The sequence below is a fragment of the Barbatula barbatula genome (genome assembly GCF_947034865.1).
Source record: "Barbatula barbatula genome assembly, chromosome: 5".
Lineage (NCBI taxonomy): Eukaryota > Metazoa > Chordata > Actinopteri > Cypriniformes > Nemacheilidae > Barbatula > Barbatula barbatula.
Window position 1 is genome coordinate 9,164,297 of NC_136769.1, and position 17,017 is coordinate 9,181,313.

Below are 17,017 nucleotides of genomic sequence, written 5' to 3' on the forward strand. Positions count from 1 at the left end.
TTATATTATGCATGTCTTATTTTTATACATTTATAAATGTTAAAGCAGGAACGGACAAAGTAATACAACTATGAAACTGATAGAAATGGGCAAATACAAAAGTACTAAATTGGAAAAAACGTACGAAAAAATGAAAAAGGTTTTACCCATAATTCTTTATATAACCATCCAGCAGTGACACATGCAAGGTTGACAGATTAATTACTTTAATTAAATATTTTATAAATCTTGTCTAAATGTTAGCCCAGTCAATGTATATGTCTGTCTCACAATCTTCTCTCCACTCACAACTTCCCTCGTCTTCATTTTACAGTCCATTAAAAGACCTGTGGGACTGGAGGAAATACACAGTTGAGTTTTTCTCTGGATAAGTGCTGTCTATGTCTAAGAAGCCTTTGTACACTTTTTATTTTGGTTCTTTCTCTTTGATGTGCCAATCATAAGACAAATAAATGATACGATAATGTTAAGAGGTGTAAAGAAGAAACTGCACTCTAACAAAATGGTGCTATAGCACTAAAAGTGTTAACCGATGATTACGAGCAAAGAACCACTTTTAGTGCTAGCATCTTTTTTAGATTGTGCCTGGATTCAATAAATGTTTATGGCAAAAGTTTCAATCATTTTGTACGTGTTGTACGTTGTACTTTTCTCATCTTTTTGCACGATCCAAAAGCATATTCACTTACCAGAGCAAAACAGATCAAACATTTCAACCTTCATTTCAACATCTGTACTTGGCTTGGGTAGCTATAGATTTGAAAGTACCACAGGCCTATATTAACTTATCGCCTATTAATATAACAACTATTTTTGGGTAATACTCTATAAATATTAATATATTAAAATGTACAGCATTCTAAACTGCAAAATCTAAAGATGCAACGCGTGTTCTTACAGTTACAACATGTCTGACCAAGGAGTACAAAATAAATGCTTTCAAAAAGAGTTTCAAAGACATCTTTATTCAAAGCATGCTTGCATTACTTCAAGTTTCAATATTGTTTACAAAATACAGCATGCAGCAGAGGTCTTATTTAGAAAGTGCAAGACACACCGAGCATCGCGCATGCCGAGAGGAGAGACGTCCGCAGGTGCGAGCAGGGAAAATAAACGTGCAAGTTTCCCCACCAGACGCGCGCTTCTCCTTTCGCGTGCTCTCGGTCGAAGAAAAATACATTTGGACATTTTAAGATCAAAACAGCTGCGATGCCAAAATGCAAAAGTTACCGTTCACAAAACATGCTCTTAAAGTGATTGTCTTACGAACAAAATACAAAGAATTACACGTTTTTTTTCTGAGGCAAAAACGTGTCAACACATCACATCAATATCTAAAATGCAAAGAGCTACGTAAACATGAACAAAGAATACATTCTGGTTGGGTAAACGTGCACTCTGTCATCTTCGCTTTAAACGGTTCATTCGCGTCTTCTTTTAGCGGAACACAAAAACCGTAGAAGTTGCATATCTCCACACAATCTGAGAACAATCGTGGTCACTGGTGCAATTCGGTCCGGCAGCCCGATTACAAGTGACACCAGTGTCTAACTCAGTCCGATCATTACTGCCTCGACGTCTTTGGATGGTCTCCGGTCCTTGACCAGAAAGTTAATCATACTTTCTGACTTGATCATGAGGTTGCAACCCAGAAAGAAGATCCCGAACATGACGGTGAGCGAAAGTACGCACAGCACGGCGATCTGCACCACGCGCGTCACGAACAGCTTGCGCTCGTCTTGCGCGAGAACTAAAGCCCCGCCGCCGTCGTTTGCGGTCACTTCGCTCCCGTTGCGTGCGCAGCAGTCCACCAGCGTCCCCGCGAGCTCTTGGCTGCGGTTGAGCAGAGCACCACGCGTAAAAGCTGTGTTGTTGAAGAACGTTCCGTTCATCTTGAGCGGGGTCGCAAAAACACTAATACGGCACTAAATCAAGCCTCTGATGGCATCGACTGACTTTGTGCAGCTGCCTGTTGAATCGGCCAAGTTTCATGAGGAGAAAAAGTCTCTTCTAAAGTCATTTGTGACGGTTCACACCATCAATGCGCAAGCAGTTTGGTGCAAAAAGTGCTCCGTTTTACGTTACGTTTTCTCGCACCAGACTGATAGTAAGTAACGTGTATCGGTGCAGCAAAGCCAATGCAACTGAGCTGAGACCCGTGCGCAGGTTTCGTGTTGTGTGTGGTCCATGTGGAAGGAGTGGGGGTGGCCACGAGAGAGCGATCAGCCTCAAACGTCGCCTGGGAGACCGTTCTCTGTGCGCTGGAAGATGCTCAGCCCAAAGGGGATTTGTAACATTGGTCAAAAACGGGCAGCAACCCACATGACATAACGATCGTTAATATATAAAATAACGTACTTTTGGAAACATATTAACACGTGCTTCCCAACTGTAGAGAAAGCCAAATTGGACTGTAATGATGAAACCGAAGTGCGTTGGATTGAATTCAAACGGTATACAGATTTCTCATAGAAACTGTGACAATCATTTGAGAAAGTGAAGACAGCGCGAGAGATGCTGCCAGGCGAGTTTGTTGAGAGCGCGCGGGCGGGCGTATGCGCGCGCGCTGCGGCTGGCAAATGTCACACTGACAGAAAACCGTGGGAGAGATAAGACCGAGATAATTTAAGAAACGAAAAACGTGTCGATTAAACTTTTCTATTTTCCAAACAGAATTTCGAGAGAAATGTGATAACAGATTTACATGATTGTTTCACTTTTGAGCAGGAGAACCTATGTGCTTTTAAAATAAAAAAATGTTTATTAAAAGTGACAGACATGAATTCCTTCACCACTATAGATTATTGTTTGCAACTATTTAAAACAGCTTCTATATAATGCGGATTAAAAAGCATGCACAGAAGCTTAAAAGTCTCCTTATCTTCCACACGGCTTCAGGGGACGTCACACATGTTCACTTTGTGCATTCTTCTGCAGTCTATACAGAACAAACATTTATCTTTTTGGTTTGAGAAAACACGTTGAGGTAACACAATTAACAAGTGCTGTAATATTTATATATATCGAACTGTGGCTGAACATATTGATGGCTCGCAGTGCCCATGGGCAACAGGCAACCTTGATGCATAAAGACAGATGGTTGTCTTTGTTGGAAAACCTGAAGATTTGATGGAGGGAGAGGGTTGAAGAGTGCATGGTCAGAAAAGTGGGGAGATGTTTCCACTTTACTGAGGGAATTGGCAGCCTAGCAACAACATTTTAGATGTGTCCCCTAGCAACCAATAGGCTTCACTGCCTTTTCGTAATACACGTAGACTCAACAACTAGTGGTTAACTTTAATCATTCAAAAAGCCAGCGACGTAAAATTTGGCATGTCAACCACAGCCTCACACGCATGCATACCCAGACACGGTCACAAACAAATACTTTGAGTTAAAAAAGACGCACTATTCTCAAGTTGTTCTTTCAATGTACTTATTTTGATTCAACTCAGGGACTGAGGAAAACAGGAAGAACACAAATGCTTAACCTTCCCTTGGCACATACTTAGAAGTGTCTCGTTTCTGTGGAGGGTTCAAACCCATTCTCCCTTCCTCATTTTCTTTCACATAGTCTAGCGGCACTTTTCTGAGATCGCCCGGTGAGGTGTATTAGCATTCAAGCACTAACCAAAAGACACAGAGAGGTCTCACAGTTTGATGCTGTGTTTTCTCTCACATCTATTTCAGTGAGTTTATGTTGTGAGTCAGTAATGACAGTAACTTTCACTTTCACCATTTATTCAACAATCATACTCTCGAAGTGAAAAGAAGTATGTACATGTGTGTGCTCTACCGTCTTAATAAACGATTACATAAATAAACATCATGTAGTTTGATTCATAGGTGGTTTATCCATTGGGACCAGAAATGTTCCCACAAAGTCAAAAACAACTTTGTGGGGACATTTTGTCCCCATACTGTAGGGTTTACCGGGACCCCCACACACCAGCACACACGAGCACATTCTTTCTTGTCTCCCTCCAGCCATCTGCTGGGAGCACACGTCACACACGCTCACTTCATCTGGTCAAAGATCAGGTTGTTCAGCGGCGCTCAATCCAAACATGCATTATGTGTTATTAGCCGACGCTGACCCCAGATCAGCTCTGGAGCTCAAACAATCTTCTCAGCATCTCTAAGCACAATGTCTATGAATGAAAGTGGTGTCACAGGTGAGTATTAGATATCATTCAGGAAGTATTGTCAAGAGAACTTAAATGCCCACACAATGGAAGCGATCACGCCTGCACGGTGGCTTATCCCTGTGCCTCTCAAACACAACTCCACAATTCCAGCACACAAGGCAGTAACTAAGCAACAGGCCAGAGAAGGGGAGTGAAAAGAGAGAAAGGATGGGGTGATTATTGTTGGGTCCACTGGTATCTGTGGTTTCTTTGGCATTGATCTAATCAGGCCCTGCACCACTCAAGCATTTTTTAAACTCATTATTTCTCCAAACCTCCATTGTAAGGAAAATATTTAGATCTCACGATAAAAGTGGTTCTGTCTCCGGTTTAGAGATAGGTGTGTGTTGAATAGAGAGGTTCTAAAAGATTACTTTATATGGAGAACATTCTCCTATGTTGTCTCACTTTAGTCATTGGTTCTCCGATTTTCTCGTACTGTCTCCTTTCCCCTGCAATGTCTTATTATAGCAGGGCTAGATTTGAATTTGACAGACAGGTGCAATTGAAGCAGGCTTTCGGAAGAAAATCTGCATTATTGAAAACAAATTTACTGTTGATGTTAGAAGTGTAATTCAAGACTGAAAGCCATTTAAGTAATAGTTTACCCATGCCGAGAATCTGTCATTTTCTCACCCTCATGTATATTAAAACCTGCATATGTCTCTTTTTTTCTGTGAAACACAAAAGAAAATAATATTTTGAGAAATTAAACACTGGTTTGGTGTCTATGCAAAGTCAATCAATGGTGGCCAGTGTTGTGCGGATCTTTCTTCCAATATCTTTTGAGTTCTGGAGACAAAGAAAGAAACAAAAAAAGTTTTTTGAAGGGGTTAAAAACCTTTGAAGATATTTTTTCCTTACCAAGATCTTTTATTTACATGGTAGTTCAGGGCTTCCGTAGATGTTCTAACTGACTGCTTAGCATCTTTTATACTTCTGGTAGATACAAACATTCAACGCGACATTATAAAGAACCTCCAGCATATGGCAGAAAAACACTAGAAAAATGTTAAAGACTAAAAGGGTCAATCTATTTGAATTAAAACAAAACATTTAGCCGTGACAGTGATTATTTGAGTTTTAACAAAACCCCATATCTATGACTTGTAATCTCAGAATACTTGAATTTAAACACACTACAGTTAATCTGTGCTTCTTTCACCAGCCAATGGAAGGAACTGTACCAAATGAACCTAGAGCAGTGACGCACAAGAGCCTGTGGGGCATCTAAATGAGATTCCTTCAGTGCATGGGACCTGATTTCTTAGCAAGTAAAAGTGAAGAAGACAGCATGGAAGGCAATATGAGTTCAGCAGAACACAAAGTGAAAGAACCAGGCAAAAACATCTCCAGAGGACACAACAGGAGCATGCGAGAGGGGGAGATGATGGAATATGAAATAACCCTCTGCATACATGTATTTCCGTTACTGGTCACCCAGTATCACCCTTAAGATGAGGCTGCATAAAGGTAAATTCTAGGAAAAAATATCAAAATTGGATTGGTTAGCCACACCATGGCTGGCAGATGTCAAAACTCCATGTGATCAATAAAGAGCATCCCTCTCCATTGACAGACATTCAGATGTACATTTATGCATTTGACGGCGTTTTTATCTAAAGCAACTTACAGTGCATCTAAGCTATACTTTTTATGTGATGTTATTGAACTTTTTACAAAGAACATACGAATCGTGACTTTTTTGTTTTAGCAGATATCTCATCAGTGTTTTGTAGGGGTCTCAAAAGTGTGAAATGGAAATGTATTTTCACTTCTGCAGCTTTTCACATTCATGTTAGTCACTATTAAGGAAGGGTTTGGGTGCACGTTGTTATGGTGACATCAGCAACAAGCGTTTTTCCATATTTCTTGTAGCTCCGGAGTATAGTCACATGACATTTACAGTTTAGGTGATTGGTTCAGAAAATCTGCATGTGGGCTGCTTGCCCATGGGCATTAATGGCCGTGTATTTCCTTGTGTTGGGTTTTACATACAAAGTGTGTGGGCTGTTCCCTTCTGAAGGCGCAAGACTGACATCATTATTTTTCAAAATAGAAACTGCAAATGATATCAATAATCCATAGCTTTAACAACATACCTAGTACACGCACACACACAGTGTCATCAGCACCTAAAGCCTGCCACCTCAGGTTAGGGTTACCATAGCAACCAACAGAGATAATGGCCATATAGTTGGTCACATGCCGTAGGGTGTGTGTAAGAGAGAGAGAGAGGGAGAGAGAGAGAAAGAAAGAGCTGTCTGTGTCAAAAAGTCACTGACACCAAGTGATGATCTGCCATCTGTTATTACACATAAACTAGTTTAGACCTCAATACTTATCTGACTGAAGCAATATTCATCTATCCAAGTTCAGTGGGCTGTTTATTGATACTTTTATATTTTGTTTTCTTAGAAAATATATATTTACAACAGCATCTAACTTCATGGATTTTTTTACAGAACCACTATAGGATGGAGAAGACTTTTAATGTTGGGGCCTTGCATGCACTCATAATCTTGGTTATTTGGGTGGCATCACATTAAATACAGATTCACATACAACAATACATTTACAAAACTGTCAATTTGATTTACCTTTGCACGATATATAATTGGGGTACTGGTTTGGGTTGTCATTTACTGTCTTCATCTAAAATGTAGGTGTACACTGTAACAGATTTCTGTTATTTAAACACTATAATACTGTTAAATCTGCAACCAGTATTTGCTGTGATTCTATCACAGTATATATTCTATTCTACTGTAAATCAATTTACAGTAGTGCAAATGCCCACAAAATCTGACCAACGAAAAGGGAGATTTCTTTCTTTTCAAATTGTTGGAAAAATGGCGGACAACGGAGGAATGACTCGACAAAGGCTAGCATTACTACTGCATTTTATGTAAATTCAGATATTTCAAATGCATTAACTTGTTAACAACCAAACATGAATTAGTGGTGCAATTTGAGTGAAAATAGCATTATTACGCTGTGGTTACCAGCCTTCCCCCCCAGAACCCCTCCCCCACCCTAAAGTCAGTGAAAGCATTCAAATAGTAAGCGCATAATGTTATTAACATGAATGTCAATGTACTGTATCTATCTGTAATGTAATTTGTTAGTTACCTGTCTATTCTTCAAGTGATGAACTGCACTTGGATATTTTTGGAGATTAGATAAGCAGTTTTAAACAGATAAAGTAAATGGGCCACTGCAATCTTTAGAGACAATTTGAACTGTATGTTGAAGTCTTTTGTGTTTTTTTAAATTTTGCTGTTAGAACTGTGCCATTTCGGTGGAGCCTTTTTCTGGTCGTTTTGTTTTTATATGACATGCATTTGGGTACGATAAAATTTTCATCATTATTTATTTAATGAATCTCTCTCAGCCTTTTGTTAATTGCTGTAATTTTAGGTCACATGCAACTCCAGCAGATGTAGAGGGATATCTGTCTGTGCCCGCCAACCCCAGAACGGATTGCACTTGGTAAGTTTATCAAAATGCTTTTTTAAATACCATGGTTGAAGTTACTATAGCACTGTAACTGGAAAGAAAAATGTTCTGTAAAAAGTTTAATATTAAATTGCACGGTGAAGGTCAATCACTAAATGGAACACACCATACATACCGGTACCGCTGGAGAAGGAACTTTTGAATTTTTTGCATTTGCATGAATAATTTTATCATAATATATTAGCATGTGAATATAGATTTTTCATTATGGTGACAATAATGCTAAAAATGTTTTTTGCTTACCATTACTAAAAACTTGTTGTCTGTTACAGGATATTCTGTTTTTCATGCCAAAAAAAATCATTATAGAGCCATAAAAAGAGCTAAAAGATTTTCATTCGCATAAGCGTTCTTTATTGGCTCGGCTGCTACTATGTATTCAATATGCATACCAGGAAGCGGCCACCAATACACTGGAGTTCATTCAGAGGTAATCATAAATTAACCATTATTAAAGTGATACTCCGCCCCAAAATAAGATGTCATAAATTACTCACCCTCAAGTCATTTGACAACCAGGACCTCCATTCATCTTCAGAACACAAATTAAAGAGAAAGTTCACCCCGAAAACATCTGCCATTATTGACTCACCCTCTTGTCATTTCAAACCTTTATGACTGTCTTCAGCAGAGCACATAATATATTTTAAAGAATGTTGGTAACTATTCGTCCCCATTGACATTGGCATTAGTTTTGTGTCCATACAATAAATGTCAAAGGGGGCAATGGTTTTGTTTAACCAAAATTCTTCAAAATCTCATCTTTTGTGTTCTACTGAAGAAAGTCATAAAGGTTTGAAATGATAAGAAAGTGAGTAAATGGTGACGTTTAAAACAACTGTTAAAACACTGGAGCAGTGTGTGGTGAACAGGACCGGCCTCACGCCTTTCAGTGTTCACACCACAGTGTTACTAAATTATATTGAAATTGACAGCTGTCTGTTGAATCTCTGCCCTGACTCAACAGTTTATGACTTTGGTCTGGTTTTCCTTAAATATTTAGGAACTATTTGCATTTAAAAAATATTTTGTCTTCAATTTTCATTTATTAACAGTTCGTCAATTTTGATATTTATACATTTAGCAGTAATGTTAATATTGTGATGTAAATTCAGCTTATAAATTATGCTAAATAATGTGTTTTTTTCTTGTGCTTTCAGGTTCGTTCTGTGAATACACCCTGATAGAACCAAATGGCAATCAAAAACACATATCAGAAAAATCACCTGTCATGAAACATATAGGGAGGACCCAGATGCAGACAGGCAAATTAAACAAAAATACATTTAATATATATATAGACAAAACAAAACCCACGATGGGGGAAAAACTAAACAAGGACTCAAAAGAAAGACTTCCTGCGAGGGGGCATAAAAAAAGATTACCAAAATTACAATCTCCACTTGACAACATCCACACACCAGGGCTCAGTTAAAAGGAACAAGGTCATCAAGGGCACAGTAAACAGGAACAAGACAAGGCATGAAAACAACAATAATCCGAATAAAGAAAACACACAAAGAGGGGCATATATAAGGGACTAACAAGGGAAGATAACAATGGGGGAACGAGGGGTTGGGGCCAATGACGAGACCAGAGAGAGTGCATGACAGGTCCAAACAAACAATGTCATGTCACTCTCTACACTAAACACGTGGCTCTGTCCCTCCACTAGACTAGACCACAAGACGAATGGAGGCAGAATCATGACATCGCCAAAGCTAATGAAGTAATGAAAGTCAATGAAATGAAATAAAACACTACTGAAATAGAATAATTAAAAGTAATGGAATAAAACCCTACTGAGTAATGAAATAAAAAACTACTGACGACAACATTCAAACTGAACAAACATGTTTTTTGTTTCTGTTTGATTTTAGTTCTGTGACGTATGCTGCGTCCAAACTGCATACTGTGACAGTATATGTACTGATGACTACCATTAAAACAGTACGTATGTATGTGAGTAGTATTAATACATTTCGGACATACTGCATCATGTTTATTGTCATGTGACCCTTATGCTCTTTGACCTATGAGGTTTTAACAACAACCTGTAGATAGGCATTGGTCAAAACATTAAGGGGGTTGTCTGTTTTTAACTTTCCTTAATTTTTTAGTCATGTTCTCAATACATTGTTGGGTTGTTTTTTTCCTGGGTTTTCTGAGTATTTTGAGATGAGATGCTGTTTAAAATAAAACTTTAACTGTTGTGAGTAGACCTGTTTCTTCAACTTTATTGCAGCTTGTGAATTATAGATTGGTTTTTTTACAGGTAGAAAATGTATTCTGTGTAAAGTGAATGAAGCTAAACCCAAATCGTAAAAAAAATCCTGATTCTGTAATAGGACATAAATTCTAGTAAATGAAATACTGTAGACAAAGTTATTAATGTAAAAAGACATTACAGTAAAGAAATAAAAATACAGTAGAACGTATTATTTATGTGAAAAGACTTTACAGTAAACACTGTAAACGATTTACTGTAAACACGTTTACAGTAACTAGTTACAGCTAACTTTACTTTAGTATATGGGTAAAATAATAGTAGAAGCAAGAAATACACAAATAGAAAAGGATATAAACGCTGAAGCCGCTCATCATAAGTCTTCTATAGTGATTTAATACAAGCTGTGATGACTGAAGAAGCCACATACACACAGTAACTATGAAGCTTGCTCCTCTCTTTCTGTCGCTCTCATTGCGTTTCTCAGTGAACCCCCCCGCCCCCCCAGAGACAGGACTTTTAAAAATAGCCGTTCCTCCTCCTGATTACGGCACGCGTCTTGATTAATTACAGTGTTTGAGGTGTTACTGTGTGGTGGGTGTGATGGTTTGAGGGAGGCATGCATTGAAACGAAGGGAGAACGGGAGAGTGGGAGCAGACTGCAGGAGAAAATGAGGTGCCTTCAAAAGTTTGCTGCTCAAACAAATAGATGTAAAGGGTTTAGCATAAAAGCGAAGGGTATAAACGATAAAACGTATCACCAAGTCGTTGCCAAATCATGCATTAGCATAAAATGTGGTGTAAAGACCATGGTAAAAGTAGCTAATTGAAGATCTGATTGTCAGTCGTTTAAAATGTCAAGGCTGCATTCTTTACCTTTTGAGGGTTTGGCAAAAACGTAATGGCAAAAATGGAACCATGTTGGATTTTTCTTTATTAAGGTATCTCAAGTTTTTTTTATTTCTTTCCAATATTCTAGCTTCTGCCTTCTTTCCCAATGTGAGTCTATTCTGACATCAGTGACATGAAAATACACACATTTTTGAACGGTAAATTTCCCTGGGAATTGATACCATGATATTATATTGATATTATATATACACCTTTATCCAAAGCGACTTACAGAGAGTTCATGGAGCAATAAACCGATATGTCATGCAGGAGCAATATTTAGCCTCACTTAGACTAATGGTTTAGCAGGTTTATACAGTTTACATATGTTACTGTAGACCTTTGGACATCTGCATGGAGTTTATTTTGTTAAAAACAATTGTGTAATGCCATCTAGTGCATATCATGTATAGTGCATGATGAGCCCCTTAATTCTTTTATATGGTTTTATTTCTGGCAAGGAACACAAGCTGTAGCAGATGCTGTTTTCTACAGAATGGATGTAAATGGAGACAAAGATGGCTATCTTTGGTCTCCATCTGTTCTTTTTTTGTTTGTTTTAAAAAGTAACATAGTACGTAAATATACATCATAAATGCCATTGTAATTTCTATTAAAACATCTGTAACAAATGTTCTCCATTTTCCTCTGAACCCCCTTCACAATACCCGTGCTTCCAATATAAAATATCCTAAACTTTAAAGTCCCCCTGTGTCCAATAATCTGATCCGTTATAACTACCATCTAAATATTTTAACGTTTTTCTACTCATTTTCTGCCTTAAAATAGCTTGAATGTAACTCTACACCCCAGCTTCCTTATACGCAGATACATTAATATATTATATTTATGCCGCAAACTGGTAATCGGCAGGGCAGGCGCGCAGATGGCACTATAGGGACGTGGGGGACATAACCCCATAAGATTCATAGTGACCCGATCCGTCCTCCTCACTGTTCCTACGAAAGGTGGCAAACATTTGTAAAACTGAGGATTAGTAGCCTAAGGGTTTCTGCTATGTACATTAGTACAAAAGGACAGGTCGCCGCCCGTTCCCTTAATAATTTTGCCGTCACTGCTTCAGAATCGGGCAGACACAGGCCGACGCACAATAATAATCTACCGGTCACAATTACTTTGTACCCACGTTTTCACTACACACATTTCTGTTGTCCATAAACACACACGATGGTGCTGCGACCAATATTTACGTTCTCTGTGCACTGCTGCTAGCCTACGACGATTCCTGACCCCACCCCCAGGATCCTACGATGAGCTTTTAGCTGCCTCAATAATGCCTGTAGAATCACAGTGATTTATTCATTTGCTGACAGCTTGGTCCCCCCAGTAATCCCATCTATGCTCCTAACACAGGGGTCAAAGGAGTTGATGTGATCGGTTACAGGTTTATGACATCATTGACATGAGCAGTTTCAAACCACATTTGATAAATTGTCTTTGGTAAACTGCAGTTTTATGGAGAAAATATTCAGCATGCCATGGTTTAAGATTATTAATTTAAATGATTAATTTGCAACATTAAAAACACCACATAAACAACATAAAAAATGTGATTTCCATTAAACCCTTAACCATTAATGGATCTTGAAAGATATCGGACCACATTGACTCAACACTGCGTTGATGAATGCATAGGTCAAGTTATTCAGCATTCTCTCAAATGATATTTTCTTAACCAAGCCCTTTGCTGAACTATTTCAAAGGTTTGTATACATTTTCTATCAACGGTTCTGATAAACCCAAAACTGTAACCCCAAAGCAACATTTCAAACAAAAGAAAAAGAAATAGAATGACAAATAAAACAGGTCTCTTCAACTATTTATGACAGTGTGTACAGACATCTTGGTCACTATACAAAGACCATAACGATAACCAATATAGTTGACTTAGTTGATATAGTGACTCAGACCACATTTAAAAAAGGACACAAGAAGATGAGAGAGATGATGAAGAATGTGAGAGAAAGAGAAAATAAGTAAAGACTGGGTGAGCTTCCACTGAAGATATCATTATTTTGATCAATATTACTGTGGAATGCAACAAATCCAGGCTGGTAGCTGACTATGTGACTCTTGATCCAGTCCTGATACTGAGACACTCTGGTGTACACACCAGGAAACATGGGGTCAGCACAACCAATACCAAAACTTACAATTCCAGTCTGAATCCACTTGGAGTTTTGCTTACTGACCAATGGCCCTCCAGAATCACCCTGCATAGAAATATTATACGCTTTGTTATATTTACACCACCAAGTTACATAATCATGAGCTGTACAAATGTGTCATAAAATGAATGACTGAAACCTTACCTGACACGAGTCTTTACCTCCGACATTTTGCAGTCCAGCACACAGCATGTTGTCTGTGATTTCACCAATATAGGCAATATTGCAAATAGAGTTGCTCACAATTGGAACCTCCACTTCCTGCAATATGTCAGGAAATGTGTCGACTATAGCATAACAAAGAAATGGAATTTAGTGTGGTGGAAAAGTTGTACACTATCAAGTGTGTCACTTGAAAACAATGTTCACTTACTTCTAAAAATGTCACCCCATCCTGTGACCCAACTTGAAAGTCCTTCATCAAACACACTACCAGCAGCAGCAAGGCAGACTGGTTTAATATAATCAGTGAAATTCACAGAAGAGGAGAGCTGGAGCAGTGCTATGTCATTGTCATTAGTAAATGTGTTATAGTTGGGATGGTTGATGAACTGAATTACTGTTCTATTAATCTCATGCGGATTTGACCCATATTGGCTCTGGCGTCCCAGGTAGATCACAATGTCTGACCTGTCAGTGCTGTACATATAGTCAGTTTTAATCCACATGCAGCATGTTGATTTGACACTTACATTTCATTGATTTTTGGTTCACTACGTACCTCTGAAAGCAGTGAGCTGCAGACAAAACCCAGTCCTTATTGATGAGACTCCCACCACAGGAATGGATATTGTAAATGCGTGCTTGCCAGGGCCAGGACCCTGCAATCGCATCATCCCCTCCAACAATCTTGGAATTAAATGGAGCTTGGCCGCATACTAACAAGAGAAGAGAGCAGGTGAGTTCAGAACAATGTGCTCAAAACAGTTTGTGTTGAAAATCTTGAGTGTTGATAAGTGTAGAGTTACTTACCATCAAGCTGACAGACAGAACCTATATTGAGAGAATTCAAGTAATTTTTTAGTTCTATATCGCTGAAAATGTGTCCACAATAAGAATGCGCAATTCTGTTACACTAAAAAACAACTTGTAAGATTAATTAAATTTTTTGACTAAACTTTACTTTAAAAAACTGTATTGACACAAAAAATAACTTGGGCAAATTTACACAAAACATTTTAGAAATCCAATACCACAAAACCAGTCATGAGGGTCCGTTTTTGGAAATTGAGAATTAAACATAATCTGAAAGCTGAATTAACAAACTTTCCATTAATGATTGGTTTGTTAGAATATTACAATATCTGGTCAAGATGCATCAGATGCACTGTAGCAGGCCGTTGCTAAGAAGAAGCAATGTGAGAAATGATCTGTGATTAGAAGGTTGCCGGTTCGAATCTCAGAGCCAGTAGGTCATGACTGAAGTGCCCTTGAGCAAGGCACCTTACCCCTGATTGCTCTGCAGTAATGTGCCACTGTAAAAAACTTGCTTTGGATAAAAGCGTCTGCCAAATGAATAAATGTAAGAAACAGTTTTTTTTAGTGTTCTTTATTGGCCTACTGATGAAATGTGTTGAGAGTAGATGAACCCAAAAGCTGAGAGAAATGTTGAGAGATAGACTGGGGTTTGGTCTTGAGAACCTATCAGCTTTAAAAAAAACGGCAATGAGCTTGGCGAATGGCACACGTCGTGGAGATGACAGACGCCTCCCTACCTCCAACGTGTTGTGTCCAGTATGCGCACAGAGCCTCTATTTGGACCACACGCAGAGCATTAGAAGCTCTGAGCAGCTTTTGTTTGTTATGGGGGACAGCAGCGGGGAGGTGGATTGTGGATGCCATTGGATTGTTGATGCCTTTGCTGTGGCCTACCAGTCCCAATCGCCTGTGTTGCGCTAGCAGTGAGAGCCCACTCCACTCGGGGTATGGCCTCCTCGTGGGCACTGTCTCGTGGTGCCTCTGACTGTCAGTACAGGCTTCTCAGTATGACCACTACTGATTCCACTGGAAGATTACGTCTCGCAGTAGCGCTCACTTGTGACTCGGGAGTCTAGTCAGTGTTGTACCGTTTGAGGTTGTGATACGGCTCAGCGCTGTGGCGTGTAAAGATAGGCCCCCGGTCTGTCTCTCAACACAACGTGGAGAGACCGACTGAAGGGGGATGTCTCTGTTACGACTTTAACCTCCGTTCCCTGATGGAGGGAACGAGACGTTGTGTCTTCATGACACAACGCTTCGCCGACACGCTGCAGCGACTGGGAGATACCCTTTCAGGTTCCTCAGCCCAAAGGGTGAATGAATGACCGCCGCCATCTTCCTTTTATAGCCTTATGTACGGGGCAGAGACTGGCGTGCGGGTGCCATTCGCCAAGGCCATTGGTGTTTGATGATAGGTTCTCAAGATCAAACCCCAGTATGTCTCTCAACACAAAGTCTCGTTCCCTCCATCAGGGAACGGATGTTACAGTAGCAACCGAGACGAACCAAACTCAAGTTAATTCCCAGCGGCAGCAGCGAGTTATGTTAGTAGTCGTGTTTCCACACATTTTTGTTCGCGATATTGCTGCATCCACTCACAAAAAAAGTTTTCATGTATTTACGGTAGGAAATTTACTAAATATCTTCATGATCTTAACTTAATATCTGAATAATTTTTGACATAAAAGGAAAATCGATCATTTTGAACAATTCCACCATGAGAATGAAAAAAATTGCTAAACTTGGGTGTGGTGATAGATAAAAGGTTCAGAATTCCCAAATTAGGAAATTATTAAAAAATCAAGCTCCATAACCAAAAATATTACCTTAATAACATAACTTTATTTTCCCACCACATTCATTGCAGGTAACAGCATATATATAGTATAAAATATATTTTAGAAGTTTTCAAAATATGTTGCGTGACAAAATATTTAAAGTATTAAAATATATATAATGATTGAATTAAATTTCTTATTAATGTTAATTGAAAAAGCATTTCAGTAAGCGTATGCCTACCTTTTAGATTGAGAAGAACAGTCATAGCGACACAAAAAACTGTGATAGACCTCATTGTTATGTTCTGAATGCTGAAAGATTACATGTCTTTTGCCACCTCCCAGCTTGTTTTAACTCACTTCCTTTTGAAACCCTTTTGAGATGATAAACCAGTTCAGCAGGAGGTATTTTAGATTTACTTTAGAATTAATTTTGACTTGTGACATCATATAGTATGAGGGTTTTATCTTATTTGTTTTGGAAAATGTCAGTGGTGTGATCATAACAAAACTCCCCTATAGCTAAGTATGTGTGTTCCACAAACAATTCCTCTTGTTTGATATGATTTGGTTTCTTATGAGAACTTCAACTTGTGCATGAATGCGATCAAAGCTTAAGTTAGACATTAATCACATTAATAACAGAACATTTTTGCAAGAGTAATTGCGGATTTGCAATCAAAAAGTATCAATTTGCCTGTTTCAACAAAAAGTTTGAGTTATACTTTATTGCCTTCTCTTTCAAAACAGGCAAGTAAACATTTTGTTTATAAGAATAATCAAGATTCATTGGAAAATAAAATAATAGATCAGGATTCATTGGAAATCGATGATTTCATCAGACACTGACCCTATGTTAAAGGCATAGTTCACCCAAAAATGAAAATTCTGTCATCATTTAGGTCTACTCAACCTCAGGTTGTTGGAAACCTTTTAAAATATATTTGTTCTTCTACACACAAGGCAAGCTATGTGGAAGACTGTCAGTAACCAAACATATCTCATTACCATTTACTGCCATAGTAGGGAAAATTTATTACTTACGGAATCAATGGGGGATGAGATATGTTTGGTTACTGACATACTTTCAAATATCTTGCCTTGGGTTTAGAAGAAACAATTTTTATGTTAATACATTTTTATTGACAGTATCTCACCGAACTGAGTACACACCTCACATTTTAGGTAATATTTTATTATATCTTTTCAGTTGACAACACTGAAGTAATGACACTTTTCTACAATGTA

General features: G+C 38.5%; 2 protein-coding genes across 2 annotated transcripts; both read right to left on the reverse strand.

The window, feature by feature from the left end:
* Nucleotides 1–1,547: 1,547 nt before the first annotated feature.
* rprml (reprimo-like) lies at nucleotides 1,548–1,892 on the reverse strand (the record flags this gene model as incomplete). Its single annotated transcript, XM_079456826.1, has 1 exon — nucleotides 1,548–1,892. The coding sequence occupies one exon, from the start codon at nucleotides 1,890–1,892 to the stop codon at nucleotides 1,548–1,550; it is 345 nt and encodes a 114-aa protein (XP_079312952.1).
* An 8,955-nt stretch (nucleotides 1,893–10,847) lies between these two features.
* On the reverse strand, nucleotides 10,848–16,131 carry LOC306894927 (tryptase-like). The gene is made up of 6 exons (XM_079457774.1): nucleotides 16,011–16,131; nucleotides 13,986–14,006; nucleotides 13,735–13,891; nucleotides 13,387–13,652; nucleotides 13,158–13,300; nucleotides 10,848–13,058 (listed from the first exon to the last, which is right to left on the reverse strand). The coding sequence occupies exons 1-6, from the start codon at nucleotides 16,063–16,065 to the stop codon at nucleotides 12,750–12,752; spliced, it is 951 nt and encodes a 316-aa protein (XP_079313900.1). The 5' UTR covers nucleotides 16,066–16,131; the 3' UTR covers nucleotides 10,848–12,749.
* Between the last annotated feature and the right edge of the window lie 886 nt (nucleotides 16,132–17,017).

Excerpts from the sequence above, each read along its gene's own strand:
- LOC306894927 (XM_079457774.1), bottom strand. The coding sequence starts at position 16,065 with ATGAGGTCTATCACAGTTTTTTGTGTCGCTATGACTGTTCTTCTCAAT. Across the intron at positions 13,892-13,985 it reads TTCTGTCTGTCAGCTTGATG|TATGCGGCCAAGCTCCATTT; the intron begins GTAAGTAACTCT and ends TTCTCTTGTTAG. Across the intron at positions 13,301-13,386 it reads ATGGGGTGACATTTTTAGAA|TCGACACATTTCCTGACATA; the intron begins GTAAGTGAACAT and ends GTTATGCTATAG.